The sequence below is a fragment of the Rhea pennata genome, chromosome 2, assembly GCF_028389875.1.
Source record: "Rhea pennata isolate bPtePen1 chromosome 2, bPtePen1.pri, whole genome shotgun sequence".
Taxonomy (NCBI): Eukaryota; Metazoa; Chordata; class Aves; order Rheiformes; family Rheidae; genus Rhea; species Rhea pennata.
Window position 1 is genome coordinate 162553042 of NC_084664.1, and position 17136 is coordinate 162570177.

General features: G+C 43.2%; 1 protein-coding gene across 1 annotated transcript; it reads right to left on the reverse strand.

Annotated features, from left to right (window-relative positions):
- Positions 1–9327: 9327 nt before the first annotated feature.
- Positions 9328–16334, reverse strand: LOC134136537 (ly6/PLAUR domain-containing protein 2-like). Its single transcript, XM_062568448.1, has 3 exons — positions 16283–16334; positions 10967–11086; positions 9328–10071 (listed from the first exon to the last, which is right to left on the reverse strand). Exons 1-3 carry the CDS (start codon positions 16332–16334, stop codon positions 9860–9862), a joined length of 384 nt encoding a protein of 127 aa, XP_062424432.1. The 3' UTR covers positions 9328–9859.
- Between the last annotated feature and the right edge of the window lie 802 nt (positions 16335–17136).

Below are 17136 nucleotides of genomic sequence, written 5' to 3' on the forward strand. Positions count from 1 at the left end.
TGCAAGATCTTGTGAGCTAGAAGAGATTCACAAAGAAGATCTTTAGGGATCTCTTGTTCCACTAGTCTCATGGGGTAAGTCTGGGATGGCTAAAGAAGCTAAGAGGTGTTTTAAGTAGGTAATTACTGAATTACAGTGTTACTCCTTTAGGAAGGTAGTGCATGAGTCATTATCTGATGGAGAAATATAGCTGAAGGTCTCACTGGAGTCCTCTTGTTGAGTCAGTTCTCCTAAGTGAGGCAGAAAAATAAAGTATTTTTTTATCAAATGAAAAATGGTGATGTGCATACATTTCTGTCATCTACTCAGAGCACACATGTACACACAGCATCCCTCCTCCATCACCTATGTGGGGATACATGCACATGGTTGAGTTTTGGCTTTCAGGGTTTCTCATGAAAATTCTCTAAAATTCCTTGGGAAAAGGTTGGCAGACATGGAACATTTTTCACGTATAATAAAATGCAATTACTGACTGACTACTGTTTCAACAAGCCATTAGGTCTGAGCTGTGCCCATAAATGTTGTTCATGGGATCCCAAGGCTGCCAGGAAACAACACTGATCTTGGGACCTTTCCACTGTGATCAAAACACTTAGGAATATCCCCTCTGCAAAGCCTGCAGTGGGGGTTATCCCACCACAGTTGCTCTCTCAGCTTGCAAAGAAGAGGCTAGAACTGGCTTCTGAGATCTCCTAGGGAGTTCTGAGGCCACATCAGGCCCACTCTCTGCAGCCCAGTCTGATGCTATAGCTGGAAACAGTCAGCTGCAGTGAGTACTGCTGAGAGAAAAGATGAGGGAGTGGTGGGGCTGATCCTCACATAGCCCATGTATGGGGCAGGTTGGGCATCGCACGTGGCACCCAAAGCCAACCAGCAATCAATCACTCAACAAGGAGCCCATCCTAGCTCGATGCAAACTCAGAGGACCTCTGGGAGGACACTGGGAAGACATGGAGGACCTCTCCAAGCAGCGACCTAGCTGAGAAGTCACTGAGACCCGAGCAAAGGAGATGGGATCCATCCAGAAAAGATATAGTCTTCCTTTCAGCCTCTGAGCCTTGGCATTGCTGCTGCCACAGAGCAGTGCGTTGGCCAAGATCTGTGCAGGGGTGTTGCAGTAGACTTTGGAAAGGCCAGAGTGGCTGAAGCACATGAGTGTGGGACTCTACACATGGGTGGAAGGACATGCCTGCATTATTGTTTCTCCCTCATTGCTCAATAATCTGCCTTATTTTCTTTGACACAGTCTGGACAGCCCCTGAGGCAATGGGAGAGTTAATAGGTTTTATGGTATCCTGTAATTACGCAAAGCTTAGAATGGCATGTGACAACATGATTGTTTTACTGAGGGGGAGTAGATGCATCTAAGACTAATGAGGGATTTAGAAGATATTTTGTTTATACTTAGACACTAATTAACTGTCAGTGTTACCCACACATCTCCAGAAGTCTGCAGTTGCCTGTCTCCAGGACACCTCTGGTGTTTTTGGATTTTTTTAAATATTTCCAGGGAAAACATGTGAACACAAGTTCCTTCCTCCCAGCTCCAAAACTCAGGCAGAAAGAGTCCTATGAAAGGCCTCTCCGTGTCCTGGGTGCATCCGCTCATGAGGGACTAAGTGTCCCATAGTGACTGATGGTTGCAGGTTAATGCATGTGGTGCATTAACTCTTTCACCAGCCCGGATAGTTTCAGCACAGAATGAGTTCATCTTTTTCCTTCTCAAAGAGGAGGTGTAGGGGCAACTTGCTCCCATTTCTCGCTTTATAACATCACTTTTTTTAGTGAAATTCAATAGCAGAAATTCAGCAGTGTTATTTCTAATGTTTCTTTTTAATTCCTTGTGGAATTATCCCCCTTTATTTTCAGTGCTGAGATGTAGGTTAGGTTTCCGTTATAAATAGCCACATATTTTAATTGAGTCTGATAACTAGGACAAGGATGTGTTGGGCAGCTAGACCTTGCTTTTAGGAGATGAACATTGCAACATTCCCAGCCAAGCATCAAGTTTTTCTGTGATATCTGTACAGGGATTATTTCAACCTCTGAAAGTAGCACTTCTCTATCTCAGAAAAACATGTTTCTTTGCATCTGGAAAGTGTCCTGAGCTTCCTGGATGTAAATCACAATGGGAGCACAGGTAATGACTCATTACCAACCTAACGAATTGTAAAAACAGTGCTTTGAAGCTCTATAGCATCTACCTGTCTGAGGATATCAGAGGCTGAACACCAAAGCCAAGTGATAAATATTCTCTTTACCTTGCAGCCAGAGAAGTGGTGCCTTAAATCCTTATGCCTGGACAGGATACTGAAGCCAAAGCTCTTTGCAAAAATGAAGAACTGAGGCTTTGTGTGGTTTGTGAACAGTTTCAAATGACAAATTACTCCAAAGAAAATCAGCAAGCAAGTTACAAACACATCTCAAATAACAGAAACAGTCTGATTTGCAAGAAATATTGTCCAATGATCAATAATGGTGAGATGGCTGTTCAGAATAACTCTGAACGGTGCCTCAGCTCCCACCCTATCCCCACGCCAGTGTAGCCTGAGGGAAGTCTCTCAACCCCTATGACTTGCTGTGGGCTTTGGATCAGGACTTTAACCTACATAGAATCATAGAATCAGTAAGGTTGGAAGGGACCTCTGGAGATCATCTAGTCCAACCGCCCTGCTCAGCAGGGTCACCTAGAGCATGGTAGACAGGATTGCATCCAGGCAGGCCTTGAAGATCTCCACAGAAGGAGACTCCACAGTCTCTCTGGGCAACCTGTTCCAGTGCTCCGTCACTCTCACAGGGAAGAAATTCCCCCTCACATTCAGGCGGAACTTCCTGTGCTTCAATTTCTGACCATTGCCTCTTGTCCTGTCACATGGGACAACCGAAAAGAGTTTATCCCCATCCCCTTGACACCCTCCCTTCAGGTACTTGTACACATTGATAAGATCCCCCCTGAGTCTTCTCTTCCCTAGGCTGAAGAGGCCCAGCTCTCACAGCCGTTCCTCATAGGGCAGGTGCTCCAGCCCTCTGATCATCTTATACATGTTTCCCAGCTGCTAATTTGTGGAATGAGAAAATGCCACTGTTCATGCAGCTCCCTTGGGGCTGGGGAGGGAGAGGATGGATCTGCTTTCATATATGATCTGCTCCTGGGTGACGAGGCAGCAGCCAGTGAAGAGCTTAGTTGGATCCGTCTTCAAAGCTGGCCCTGCTTTGTGCAGGAGTCTGGACCAGTGTCATTGAGGGACTCCCTTCCAACCACAAATGTTTTATAATTCTGCAGTCTTGATTCATCCTGAAGGGAAACTCCTTATCTTCCACTTTACCCTTAAAACACTTCTCACTGTATACCAACTGCTGTCACCTACAGCTGGATATCTTTTTGCATGTCAGCAATAACCTACTTTTCTCCCTCTTTTGAGGGGTACAGCAGTGGCTGTGTTGTACTGTGCCCACATCTGTCTGTGCTGTACCCAAGTCCTTCACAGTTTGCCTGCCAAGGGGAAGGCAAGGTTGCCATACGAAGCAAGGATTTGTAAGTGCATAACCATTCACTGATGACGACATAACCTTCCCTTAAGGGCATGAGTCATCTTTGCCTATGCATTAAGTGAAAGATAATCTCCTTGGTACATAATCCCAGGTATTCTTCCGTGATTAAATTAAGTCAGTTAGATTTGTTTTAAAAATAAGTTTTACAAAGAACTTCCTGGATTTTACAGGCATACACAACCTGCCTGTGCACACAGGCATATATTCTTGCAACTTGCGGCACTCATTCTGGGTACAACCACCCAGTTTCTCCAGGAGGATAACTTTGTGTCACACTGCTGAAGGTCTGTCTCTCCAGCTTGATCATAAAGGTGCATGGAGAGAATAAATAGTAAAATAACAGTAATAGTAAAATAAACAGTAAATAAGAAAATAAAAAATAAAAAGTAAATAAGAAAAGCCATGAATAATAAATAAACAGCAGATCAGACTGGATCAGATCCCCACTGCATAACTCTGTGGATGGTAGGGAATTCAGCCCAAGAGCGATGCCGTTCCAGAGGGGACAGCACCAGCATGGCTCAAACTGCAGGTGATGACCCACACTGTCAGCAGTAGAAGGGTGCATGCTTATGCAGGCACATAGTTTGGTAAGTAGATAAGCTCTGAGAAGGGTGTCGTTGTGTTTCTCAAAAGTTGAGTTAGATGCCTCCTCCTCTCCAGGGAAGATTGTCTCAGATGCCTCCAAGTCCCAGAGAAAGAGCTCACGGGTTGGTAGCTGAAACACAGAATTAAGACCAAGTTCATCTGCTAAAAATCATAGCAGAGCTGAGCTAGGAAAGGAATGTGGATCACTTTCAGAGAGACTCCCAGAAGATTTCTCCCAGAAAATGAGATCACAGCTCATCGCAGCCCAATGCAAGTGTCAGAGATGTGTGGGACAGATGACTGCTGTGTAGCAAGGCTCCCTCCACTGATGAAGAAAAGATCTATCTGATTTCCTGAGACTACACAGCTTTTGGACAGGTCAAGTTATCTGTATCTACCTAACATTCTCCATACCTTTGCTCTTTGTCTGCAAAAGGAACCATTGTCCCTCCCAGCATTACAAAACCTTTGTTAAGATATTTTACTTAGTTTTTTTCCTTTTTAAAATAAACAGCCTGCCTTTCACTTTTCCTGGTATTGAAAAATGTTGAAAAGCAGCTGCATGAAATATTTATATAGTGTTCTTTGCTATTTCCAGAAGCAAAAGTTCCTGGCTTTTACTGAGATCTTCTAAAAACACACACACACACACACACACACACACACATATATATATATAAAATTTTTCTCTAGGTTGGGAAAAGTTGGAAAAGTTTCACTTTTCTATTCAGAAAATGATAGTTAAAGACTGACTATATTACTAGGAATTACTGGGGAAAATATCACCCAAAAATTAATAGGGGAGAGTTCCAAATCTTTTTAGGGGAATATGAAAAATCAGATTGATGGATAATTACAGGAAATAAAACTCTTCTTTCTGCTCATCTCAGAGAACAAGCTGTTGTGCAGGAAAAACCATATGGGATCGTGAAACAGTGACATGTAAGCTGATAGACTACTGTAGCTATTGTCTGAGTTTGAGTGACTCTACCCTGTCACTGCAAAGTGCATGTTATTACATTCCTGCCCTCATAAAATTTCTTTCCCAATTTAAGCACCTAGTGCTTTGGGAAATCAAAGGGCATGTTTGCTGTCTCTGGGTTTCATGGTGATTCTGGAGATGTTAATCACAATTTTTCATGTGCGACTCAGGTTAGGCACTGCTGGCTGGCAAGGGTGGGTGCTGTGATGGAAAGATGGATGATGTGGTGCATGCACATACACTCCCCTATCTCCACAGCAGGACATTTTAGACAGGAATTTGCAAAATAAGAAAAAGGCTCTGTTGAGCATTTCTTTGGGTGATTAATGCACAGAGATGGCATTTGCAGGAGCAACCTGGAAGCAGTCAGTTTTTACACCAAGCTTGTGGGAACAGAGCTATATTAACTAGCTATATTAACGATAGAGCTACACTAACTTTCTGATACCGTGCTACCTGCTCCTCGAAAGAGTAGCCCAGGTTTGAGTCAGGGACCAGATAGCACTATCATGTAGTTTCAGAGGTCCAGGCTCTGGTTTTGGGTCTGGAGTGCAGCTGTTGGGACGCAGTGCCTCACTCACACAGATTTTATGCTTTTCAGACTAGATCTCATTCAGGAGCTGTGATCTCTGCCGTAATAGCTGAAATACAGAAAACACGTTGACAAACTGGCTGGAGATCAAAGAGGGGAAGTATCCATGGCCAATGAAGGGAGAGGAAGATAAGCCTCCTCTGTTTGTGTCTTGTCAAAGTGATGACAGCTACATGGCTGCACAAATTAAAATCAAGGAGCGTAAGCACTGAGAAGGGGCTGTGATCAGCTGTGTCTAATATTTTTTTAGCTGGTGAGAATCTCAAAAAATCTTGCTTCAACTGTATTGTAAAAGGGAGGACTGAAGCACATAGCTGTACAATAAATTCTCACCATCCACCTCGCAAATGAAATCACAGGACAGTCAGGGTCTTGAAACCTTTTAACTTTCTCCCCGGTACCACCTCTTGTGCTCAGCCCAGTTTGCCATACATCCGTCTCTTCAACTTTGGGATATCCAGAGAAATCTTTACCTCTTGTTCCAGTGCGTTGTGATGCCAGACTTGGTACTCATACATGTAGCATCCACACTTACCTCATGAGGAAAATAAGACTCAGAAAGATTTTGCTAAGAGTTACAAAGCTCTGGTGGGGATAGACCCCACTGTTACCAAGGTATAAGCCACCTTGACTGGAATTATTTCTTGCAATAAAGGGATTATTGATAAAAATAATGGTCTGAAATTGTTACAGTTCAAAGGATGTTGCCTGTTACCCAAGTGTAAGAGCAATGAATGTTTTTGGCCAACTGCCCAAGGAAACTTCCCAAGAACAACCTGCACTGCAAAGTGCTTAAGGCTCTTCCAGTGAATCTCACCCAAAGCTGCTAAACAGAATATAAGTCTTCTTATTCACATTACAGGGCTTCAGATGTGGCTACAAGAAAGTAAGGAAATGACTGCATCTGGGCAACCCAAAAGTTTGCCACATGCCTGTCTGCAGCTTTAGGGTATCTAGAGAAAGGTCCAGGTCCATTTCTAGGAATATAGTATAATGAATAGTAGCACAGGAACAAGAGTGAGCTTCATCTCAACCCAGACCTGCCAAAACTGCCAAACCGAAAGCACTTAGCTAAAACGCCCTTCAGGAGAAGAGTCTCCCTCTGCTCCTCTTCTAGTAAATAAAGGGACAAAGTTGTTCTACAACCTCCAAAATAGTGTCTCTCTCCTTATTATTTCTCACAAGAGCTTCAGAGACTTAAGTCAAGCCACACTTCTCTTTCCCATCCATTCTGGTCTAAGCTGATCTTCATTATAGCACAGACCTCAGGAGTTCATTTCTTTTTGAACTTCACTCAAGCTTCTTGTACAGCCACCGGTAATAAATAGCCCTTTTCAGCTTTTTCTGTTGTGGAGTAGATGTTAACAAAAGGACAAATTAATTTGCCCTGGAAATCCCTCTGTCTTTCCACCGATTCTCAGAGGAGTCAGGAGGAACAGCTCTGGTGTAGATGTCTACATTGTAAATGTACCCCATTCTCAATTAAACCATTCACTGCAAAAAAGATCTTTACTGAGAGAGAATTAATGAAGACACTTGGTAAAATGTTTCTGTGAATGACTTCTGAGGTTGAAAATATGCATCTTGTTTCCACCCTGAATTTGTCTGGCTTCAACTTGTAGCATCTTGTTATGCCAGTGCTTGTTAGACTGAAGTCCCATAATATCATGTTTTCTTTCTTTGTAGAAGTGCTTTAACTGCACATTCTTGAACTCACAGCACAAACATCTGGAAGCAGTGGTATAGCACAAAAGTAGAAAAGGAGAAGAGAGCTGGCTTATTGCTCCTCTCCCATATGTCCTGCCATGTGAAACCAACCCTAGTGGGTCAGAGCAAGGAGGTTTTCACCTTGTGTTATTGTGTCATGTTGAAAATACAACAATAATCAAAGGAGTTTCAACAACTTCCTAGGAACATGGTGTCCCCTGATTGTGCATCTCAACAAAGATGCCTTCAGTGTAAGGCATCTTTGCTCAGCTCCTGGTTTGCATTTTTTGGACTGTTCATTGGTAAATTGTTTAAATCCATGAGGTCTCCAGAGCCAAGCCTATGCCCCATCTCTCATCACCTCATGCCAGGACTCCTCTCTGCAGCATTCTCTGTCTGCTGTGTTAGAGTAGTAAATACCTCATTCTGCATAGAATAACAGCTTGTTACTGATGTCTGTATAAAACTATGGTTGTACCAGACCCAGATAAACAAAAGTAAGACAAATTAGCCACCTAGTCAATTGGAAAGGAAATGCTATTGCAATTAAACAAAGTAAAAACCAACCTCCAGGCAGGCGAAGACAAGTTCAGACACAGCAAGTCTACCAAGCCTCAACCCTGAGGCCTTACAAACTCAATAAAAAGACTGTGATCTGTTACTAGCAATGGCAGTAATATATTTACTAAGCTACAAGGCTATATCTTCATTGAGAGCCAATCTTTTTTTTTTTCCTGTGCACCTTTCTAATAACATAACTTTAGTTTCCTCAGCTAAATGTGAGGTCATAGTTTCTCAGCTCACTTTCCCAAGCCCAGCAGTGGCTAGGTTTCAAGCATTTTCAGTATCTTGTACACATGATTCATACTTCCAGTGCCCATGACTGCAATGATATTTTCAGTGGTGTTCATTGAGATGACAACATAATAAAATAATCTGGCTCCTGATGTATTTGTTTTTAAATGTTCCTTGACATGACACTTTTGCAATGTTCTGGAGCATGGCTTCATTGCTTATCAACCAGCACAGCATATGGACAAGGCAGCGTGAGCACAGTAATTCGTTTCTGAGAAAGAGGAGTGCTGTGCAGTGGAAAACATGGGTGACACTGTTGTGGCTGTTTACTACAGGGCACCTGATCAAGAAGAGGAAGTTGATCAGGCCTTCTGCAGGCAGCTGGAAGTAGCCTTACAATCACAGGCCCTGGTTCTCATGGGAGACTTCAACTACCCTGGTATCTGCTGGAAAGACAACACAGCAAGGCACAGACACTCCAGGAGGTTCCTGTAAAGCACTGATAGTAACTTTCTGACACAAATGGTGGAGGAGCCAATGAGCAGAGGTGTCCTGCTGGACCTTGTACTAACCAGCAAAGGAGGACTGGTTGGAGATGTGAAGACTGGGGGCAGCCTTGGCTGCAGTGACTACAAGATGATGGAGTTCAGGATCCTGTGTGAAGGAACCAAGTCAAAAAGCAGAATCGCAACCCTGGACTTCAGGAAAGTGGACTTTGGCCTCCTCAGGGAACTACTTGGAGGAATCTGCAGGGTCCAAGAGAGCTGGTTAATATTCGAACATCACTACCTCCAGGCTCAAGAGCGGTGCATCCCTATCAGTAAGAAGTCCAGCAAATGGGGCAGGAGACCTGCATGGATGATCAAGAAGCTCCTGGCTCCTCAGCCATTCTGTGGTTCTGTGATTCTATGTTGCTCACACTGGCAGTGGGGGATAATGAGGGATAAAATAAAATAAAATAAAATGTCATAGATTTCATCATAGGTTGAGTGCATCATACATAACTTCAGCAATCACTACAGACTTCATTCAATATTGTTTTTATTCGAGTCAAAAGGGTACAGAAAACAAGAAAGTTCAGCGTCCTTGAATCAAATCAATGGCCTGGGAAGTTTAATCTCCTGCCTCATATTTTGGAAGCAGAGAAGTGTCCCCTTAACTGTTATGCACTAAGAGGGAAATTTAGACAGCACGAAAGCCCAACAAAAAACTGTAGGTGGAGAGGACCCGTTACATAAAATAGAATTTCAGCTGAGAAGATTGGTCAACTCAGCTATTCTGTTGGCCAACACCTTGGGGGGGGGGGAATAGTTTAAGGTGGTATGGAAGGCTTAGTTCCAGAAATTTTACTTTAAATATACTTTGTACAGAAGAATTTTAAGTTCAAAGTGAGCCAGACCAGCACAACAAAGGAACTTGAGACCAATTTTTGTGGGAACTGCGGGCAAGTCAATCCAAAGATTAGTTAGTACTTCTTGAGCTTTGCTCTTGGTCATGGCAGGTGGTCAGTTTCTGAAAACACAATTTCTGGGAGCCATTGAAGTTTGTCCATGAGGCGTCCAAATGGAAAGCTGGGCTGGCAAGTGTTATTTCTCCTCTTAGGTGTATTTCTCAATAGGAAAGACCTCCCTCACAGCTCCTCACAGTCTAGTCCAGAAGAGGATGCAAAGGGAACTTGCCAGTATCCCAACTGGTACAAAGCTTATCCTCAAACTGGCTGCACCATCAGTGTTGCATAAGTCAGAATAACAGCAGGAGACAGGACGCGTCATACCGATCCCATCCACGTCAGATGGGACGCAGACAGAAGCACACATCCTGGTGACAGTCAAGACTCCCACAAAGGGATACACTACAACATTGCAAATCAAGAAAGAAAGAACAATTAGGAATAGGAAGAATGGAGGAGAAATCTCCCTGTCCCTAGGGGAATCACCAGCTACCCTCAACACTAAAGTGTCCAGTTCAAACTCAGTGTCTCTCATTTATGGCAGATTATGACCTGTATGTTACCAATCAGACTGACAAAGTCTTCCTGAGAGCTCTGGGCATTTCTCCTTGCTTCCAGGTGATCAGAAGTTGGCCTTTCCACCATACTGAGGTTTGCTCATCTCTACTGCTCTCTCTTCTCCACCCAGCTTTCATAAACACCTTCAGAGTCAGGAGAACACTGTTAAACACATACCCACTGTGTGAATCATATAAATGGTCTGGAGAGCCAGGACACTCTAGCTCCATGACTCAAGCTGAGAAAGCTACCTGAACATCAGAATATGATCATGCCAACACATTTACCCTAAGTACACTCAAGGCTGAATTGTGGCTATTAGCTTGCATTCACTAAGCGCTCACTCCAGTGAAAGCTGCTTTCAGTGACAGCAGGGAACTGCTCTCTGCCCCCTCCAGAGCTCTCTTCCAGGCTTACATTTTTTAAGTGAGGAAATGCACTGCTCCACATGCCAGCAGTCTTCCCTGGGCAGACACCATTTCATGTTATAAATATGAATAAAAGTTTTATAGTCCCATTTTGCAACCAGAGTAATGGGACAAAATTACCTCTCAAGCTTAAGTAAAATTGGGCTAACAAAGGCAAGACCACGGGACTAGACTCCTAGCCTTTGCAGCATGGAAGGCTATTGCTGTCCTATCTTGCTCCCTGACTCTTCTGATGTGAGATCTAGAAGGATTTCCCTGGTCTGCCAAAAAATTTGAACAGAGAGTTCTTCCTCTGGGAGTCTCTTCCTTACCTTCCTCCAGGGAATACATGGTTGTCTTGCACATGGTTTCATTCTTAGCACAGTTTTGGATCTTTAGGCACTTCCCACTGCTGGTAGGTTCATAGCATGTGAAGCATCGCAAGGCTTTGGCTGCAGAGAGGAGCAACATGGGGTTGGCATTAGTGTGGTGCTGTCAGTGCCCCTCCAGGTACCTCTGCAAAAGGCGTATCTCCAAAATACTCATCGTGAGAATAGGGGTAGGATAGTAGAAGGCATTGTACAAAGGCAAATGAGAAACACAGTAGTGTAGTGCTCGAATCACAGCCTTAAATGTAGGTTCAGCTCCCCCATAACAAGTCATGCATGACAGAGTGAAAGTGAAGAGGCCCCAAAATACAAGAAAATCCCATCAACACAAGGCTGCTGAATGTTTGGGACAAAAAGACGCTCTTTCTGCTCTTGCTTGGTTATTGGGGTTTTGGATAGTTTTGGTATTTGTTATCAGGGTATTTTTTATCAGGGTTTTGGCTATTTTGGGTATTTTTTGCAGATAGTTTTAAGTAATCTGAAAAAAAGGGCTTAAGAAGGGAAGATTTTACTTAATTTTTAGTTATGCACCCTGGAGCATGCATTAAATATGTGCTGAATATGGTGAGGAATTCCAACTCTAAATAACAAAAATGTGGATGATAAAAAAAAAAGAAAAAAAGAAAAAAAACAGGACTATATTCACAAAAATAAAGAGGAGGAGCTGCTTGACCCACCTACTTCTCCCTTATCACCATAGGAGTAATTGGATTACCTAAGACAGAGCTGACTATTCTGGAGGGTGGCTGGATTCCAGGCAGATGGGCATTGCAAAATACAACATTTCAGTGCTTGATTTCTTTGAAGATCTAGGCTCAGATGCCAGCAGCCGGCTAAGACACGCAGGGACCAAGGAGAAGTCCAATTCTTCAGTTGTGCAATTTACAAGATGTTTTTCTTTTAATCATTATTACAATTGGCTAATAGGCCCTGCTTCACATGTTTATGCCAAGTGTCTAAACATTTTGCTTGCCAACCAACCACACCCCCAAGTTCTTAGTGTCTGCCTTATTCCCATAGGAAAGTAAACATGCTTGTAGCTAGCTTGTAGCTGGTTTACCCCAACTCTATTTTACTCTGCAACTGCTTTCTTCCTTGTTCTGTGTTAACAGAGCCTTGGAAAGTGATTTGGATGAACAGAGAAGTCAGGCTTGAATGTCAGTTGCAACAAGGACGGCAGTATCTGCTGACCACACCATCAGCCCTTTCCCAAGTCTCAAGGCCAGGAGCAAATAAAGCACTACCACTGTCCTGAGATACTGGTTTCAGGAAAAGAGCGTGTAAAAATTTATTTAAAAAGAAGATTGTAAGCATAATAATAGACCAAATGTGGAGATAAGGGGCTGCTGTGCTCTAGAAAGAGATCAGAAAAAGGGACTTTGGTGCCCAAATCCCCAAATTCAGTCTGATGTAGCTCACCCTGCCTTATCCCTCACCAGCTCCTAGATGCCCTTTATCAACTCCCAGCTGCAAGGCTGCAGATGCCAGTTGGCTCCTAGATGTGCACAACAACCTCAGCTTGAGTCCTGTAGCACCTAAAGCATTTTTAGACAGAGAGATTTGAGAGAGACACTGAAGACCCAAGAACCCTGTGGTGTAGTATTTCTAGAGCACTCCTGACCATCCAAGATTGCTCCAGGCTAAGGATCCCAAGCCAAAGGAGTGATTCATATTTCTTATCGTACAACTCAAAGATTCCCAGCCAACAGAAGCCTTTTTTGGACAAACATTATAGAGCACTCTGTTCTCCACATGTCTTGCTGAGGAACCCAACACTCAATTTAGGTCCTCAATTCCAGCTCTGACCAGACATCAAAGCGTCAGACACTGCTGACATAATGAGGCATTTTGGTACCGTCGCAGCCTGACAGCCCCTCCTTCATTGCATACAGCCCTATCTGAAAAATTCTTCTCACTCCACCTGTGCAACAGCCCTCATGACACCACTTTAAAGCCTACCAAAAATTCAACCTATCTCAGCACAGCTTAAGTAGGGTGTTATAACATCAGGCAGAGCCAAGCAATCCACCTTACGTAAATACACACCACCTGCAACTTCATCCCAATTAGTAACTCAGAAAGAGTCCTTATATAAACAGACCCAGAACTTTCCTGCCTTTATCACCTGATTATTCTGCTTTCCTCATTGTGCTTTGATGTTTTGTTTACAGCTTAATTCTACATACGACAGCTGTTAAATATAGCTCTAGGGAGGAGGCTTTCCCATTATTCTCAGATTTCTTGATATTCAACATTGGACAAGTCAAAGTCAGTACCAAAGAGTATGCACAAAGAAATCACGGAATCACAGGCTGGTTGAGGTTGGAAGGAACCTCTAGAGATCATCTAGTCCAGCCCCCCTGCTCAAGCAGAGTCACCTAGAGTATGTTAGACAGGGTTTCATCCAGGCAGGTTTTGAATATCTCTGGAGAAGGAGACTCCACAACCTCTCTGGGCAACCTGTTCCAAAAGAAACTTTAAATAAATAAAGTATTGACCCCAACGTGTGTGTAAACTAAGTATTTTCATTGACTTTACTTAGACTAACAGGCTCAAACTTTGCCAAATATGTTTAATAGTAGCTATAGCTATAGGAATATCTTTCTTCAGACATGGAAAAGATATCAGATGGAGAAGTATTTAACACAATAAGCTGGAATGGAACAACTTTACTTTTACAAGTGAGGCAATTCTCCAGAAGCAAAGATGTCACGTGACATCTGAGAAAGCAGGGAGGAGACACTGTGACTTGAACACTTTAAGACTTAGTGTCTAAAAGCTTTGTTTTAAGCAAGCTCAGGAAAATCTATCTGGCCCATTTGTGAAGGGAGTTAGGTAACAAACTTAATGGTCCCTTCTTGTTTTAAGAACTTATGAACTTATGAACTTACATATAGATAAGTAGACGTGTAGTAGATTAAAAATGAAATCACAATATGAAAATGGATTGAGATAAATTGTGAGGCTTCTTTAAAAGAAGAGGGAAATATAAAAGGCTAAAGTATTTCAATTTAGCGATAGCACATTCTTTTAGGGGAGCTGAAAGCAAGAGGGACGATAAATTAGTACAATTTCTTAGAGAAGATTTTACCAGCTTCATTTGGATATTGTCAGATCTTTCATTCTTCACCTCTGACTGTCCCTCTAGAAAATGCCAAAATTATACAGATTCTGTTCATGCCCAGGAGAAAGCTTGAAGGAACTGCAGATATGTTATAGTTTTATCCCAGCTTAGCAGAGGTGAGAGTGTGTAAAAGAAAAATTTTGCTCTGCAGAATGCACTCTGCATTTTCCAAGTTCTGCTAGCAGCACTGGGCCACAGTAGGAGCATCTACTCCCCAGCTGCTCAACTCTTGTCAAGCTCTCAGACAGATTGGCAAATATAAGCCGGGGAGTGAATCCTATACCAAATTTGTGTCTCACCCCATTGCTGTCCTGCTCTATTCTTCCTTCTAGATGATCTTTTCCCTTGTCTTAGGGAGATCTGACCACAGAGCTCTTTCTCTCCAAGCCATCTTCTATTAACCAGTGATGTTCCTCTCTGAATTTCTGTCTCTCCATTGAAGAAAAAATGCACCAGAATAAATAGGGTGCAAAGATGAAAGAAAGAGAGATTGATGACTGATCTCTACTGCAGAAGCTTTGGTGAACATGAGGCACCAATTGCCCTTTACACAACACAAACACCCAGAGGGCTTTGGACTACATTTCTCTAAAAATCCTCCAAAGCTCTCTTTTTTTCCTCCAGCCCAGTTGGTCTTCCCTAGCAGAATCCACTCTGCAGACCCAAAGATTTTAACCTCAGAGGTCAGACCTGCTCTGGAGAAAGAAAAGCATGTAAAAAAAGAAATATAGCATCTATCTTTTCTGGTTCCAGAACACCCACTGTCCTACAGTACAGCAGTTTCCTGGAGGAATCATGCACTGTCCTTCTCTCTAATGGATATGCAACCCTTCTCTGTGGGAGGCTTCAGATGGGCAATCTGAATATATAACTCCTAGTCTCAAACAGGCAATGATAAAATGATACCCTGCACTGGCTGGACTTGAAGAAAATGTGCACAGCATGCAAATATCCCAGTAAGATCCACAGCTTCTTTGGAGACCAGCATTTAGCCTGCATAGGACTTGCCTTGAACCCCCAAGCCAACCCCAGCTCTGAGCTTGGGTTCAGCAGTGTAAAATGTGTTCTTGGGCAAGAAGGTAAACTGGTAGCAGCATTAATGGATAAGGGGAGTCTGTAGCAGGATGTTCTTTCCTTCTGTGAGTCACCTTCCACCATTAAAGGCTACAGCACACTGAGCTGCCTGCAATGTGAAGGCTTCCTATTTATTGCCTTGGGAAAGAAAACACTCATATCCCAAAGACCCCACCATAGCTGGACTTATGGACCTGGTAATGGAGAAGAAGCAATTGAATCCCACTGATGGAAATGAAGGGATCAGGTCTGTGTAGTATCCCTGAGCAGACAGGGCTTATGGGGCATTTTCCTTTCCTCCATGTCCCAGAAGAGTCATCTCCAATGTTAGGCTGCTGTTGGTCTGCCCACTTGATGGTGTGCTTCAAGTCCACTCCCTTCAGAGAGGGGGCAGGTTGCTTAGTAGGGACAAAAAGGAGGCAGGAGGATGATGGGGGGTCACTCCTCAAAGTGACAAACTCCAGCACAACATCCCAAATCCACCTGTGAATGAGGAAACATCCCAAAACACTTCACCCTTGATGTTTTCACAGCTGACCTGCTGAAATTGTCCTTCGCTCCACTCAGACCGTGATGAACTGGAAACATCAGCTCTGCAGTACCTGTGGCACCAGCTTTGTGTCTCAGCCCCTTTCTCACTTCTAATGGCTGAACTTTAATAAATTATACATGCAACATATAACTAGAGAGAGCTGTTACACACAATGCATTAAACAGGCAGCTCGCTTTGTCTCAACAAAGAGAACAGAAAGTTAAAAAGACAGAAGAGGAGAGTCAGATTAAATAAGATAACATGTAAAAAGTGAGAGCTGAAGCTTGAATTAAAGAAATGATACCATATAATCATATTTCGTCTTGTAACACTTCCTAAAGAGCCTAAAGTAACAATCACAGCTATACAACAATGATCCTTAATATCTAACAGGCTGGAAATATCCCAAAGATGTATCTGCCTAAAATTACTCGAAGTAAAAGGCAGGGACTTCACCAGGAGCAGGACACAGCCCATCCCATCTCTCCATCTCCTGCAAGAGTTTGGATAAATCAGAGCAGAACCTTACCAAACTCCACACCAGCAACAGCAACCAACAGAAGAGCCAGAAATGGCTTCATCTTGCACGGACCTTCGTCGTCTGCTCACTGATCTGTCACTGCTCTTCACTGCTGGCTTTATCAACACACCTCCTGGTGGCTTACCATATACTGATTTTGACCTGAGATCAAATTTTACTGGAAAAACAAGTCGTATTGAACTATAAATGGTCTGAATGATCTACAAAAAAGGCCCCACCTCCTACTATTTGTTTCTTTTCATGTTCCTTGGAGAAGAAAATGAGGTTTTGCATGGTGGACAATAGCTGAGGTTGTTTAAACTGGGTTCTTTGTTTCTAGGTATGATGTGCAGGCCTACAGGATTAAGTAATTCCTCTGTTTCTGCCTTGCCCTGCAACTTGTTGGTGTTTCTTCTTTTTTGTAGTGGTTAGAGTGAGAGCATTGATTTCTGCTCATTTTGATAAGACATTTCTAAAGCTGTGAGCAGCAAGGGGCTAAATCCCATGAGCTTTTCCCATCCGCATTTTTAATGCTCAGCAGGGACCAGAGTTTCATACTGGGAAGAGAAGGGAAACACTGACTTGCAATCCTTTACTCAGTGGAAATGGTATGTTTGAGTTTTTTTTGGTGTTGTAATGCCTCTCCTCAAACTTTAAGTGGGATTTTGGGGATGCGGGGGTGGATGTCTTTCTTCCTCCCAGGTGGTGGAAGCAGAACTGGGTGCACTGGGAAGGCAACAGGACACAATCAAAGAAGATTGGGCCAAGGGTGTCTCTAAGGCTTGCTACCCTGAGCAATTCAGAGAAGATGGTGCTTCGAAAAGCAAGATGCTTCGGCTCTGCACTGAGCCAACCCTCATGAA

Coding starts and splice junctions, on each gene's coding strand:
- LOC134136537 (XM_062568448.1), bottom strand. CDS start 16,334: ATGAAGCCATTTCTGGCTCTTCTGTTGGTTGCTGTTGCTGGTGTGGAG. Junction 11,087..16,282: donor TGTTGCTGGTGTGGAGTTTG/GTAAGGTTCTGC, acceptor TCCTCTCTGCAG/CCAAAGCCTTGCGATGCTTC. Junction 10,072..10,966: donor CATGTATTCCCTGGAGGAAG/GTAAGGAAGAGA, acceptor GCAATGTTGTAG/TGTATCCCTTTGTGGGAGTC.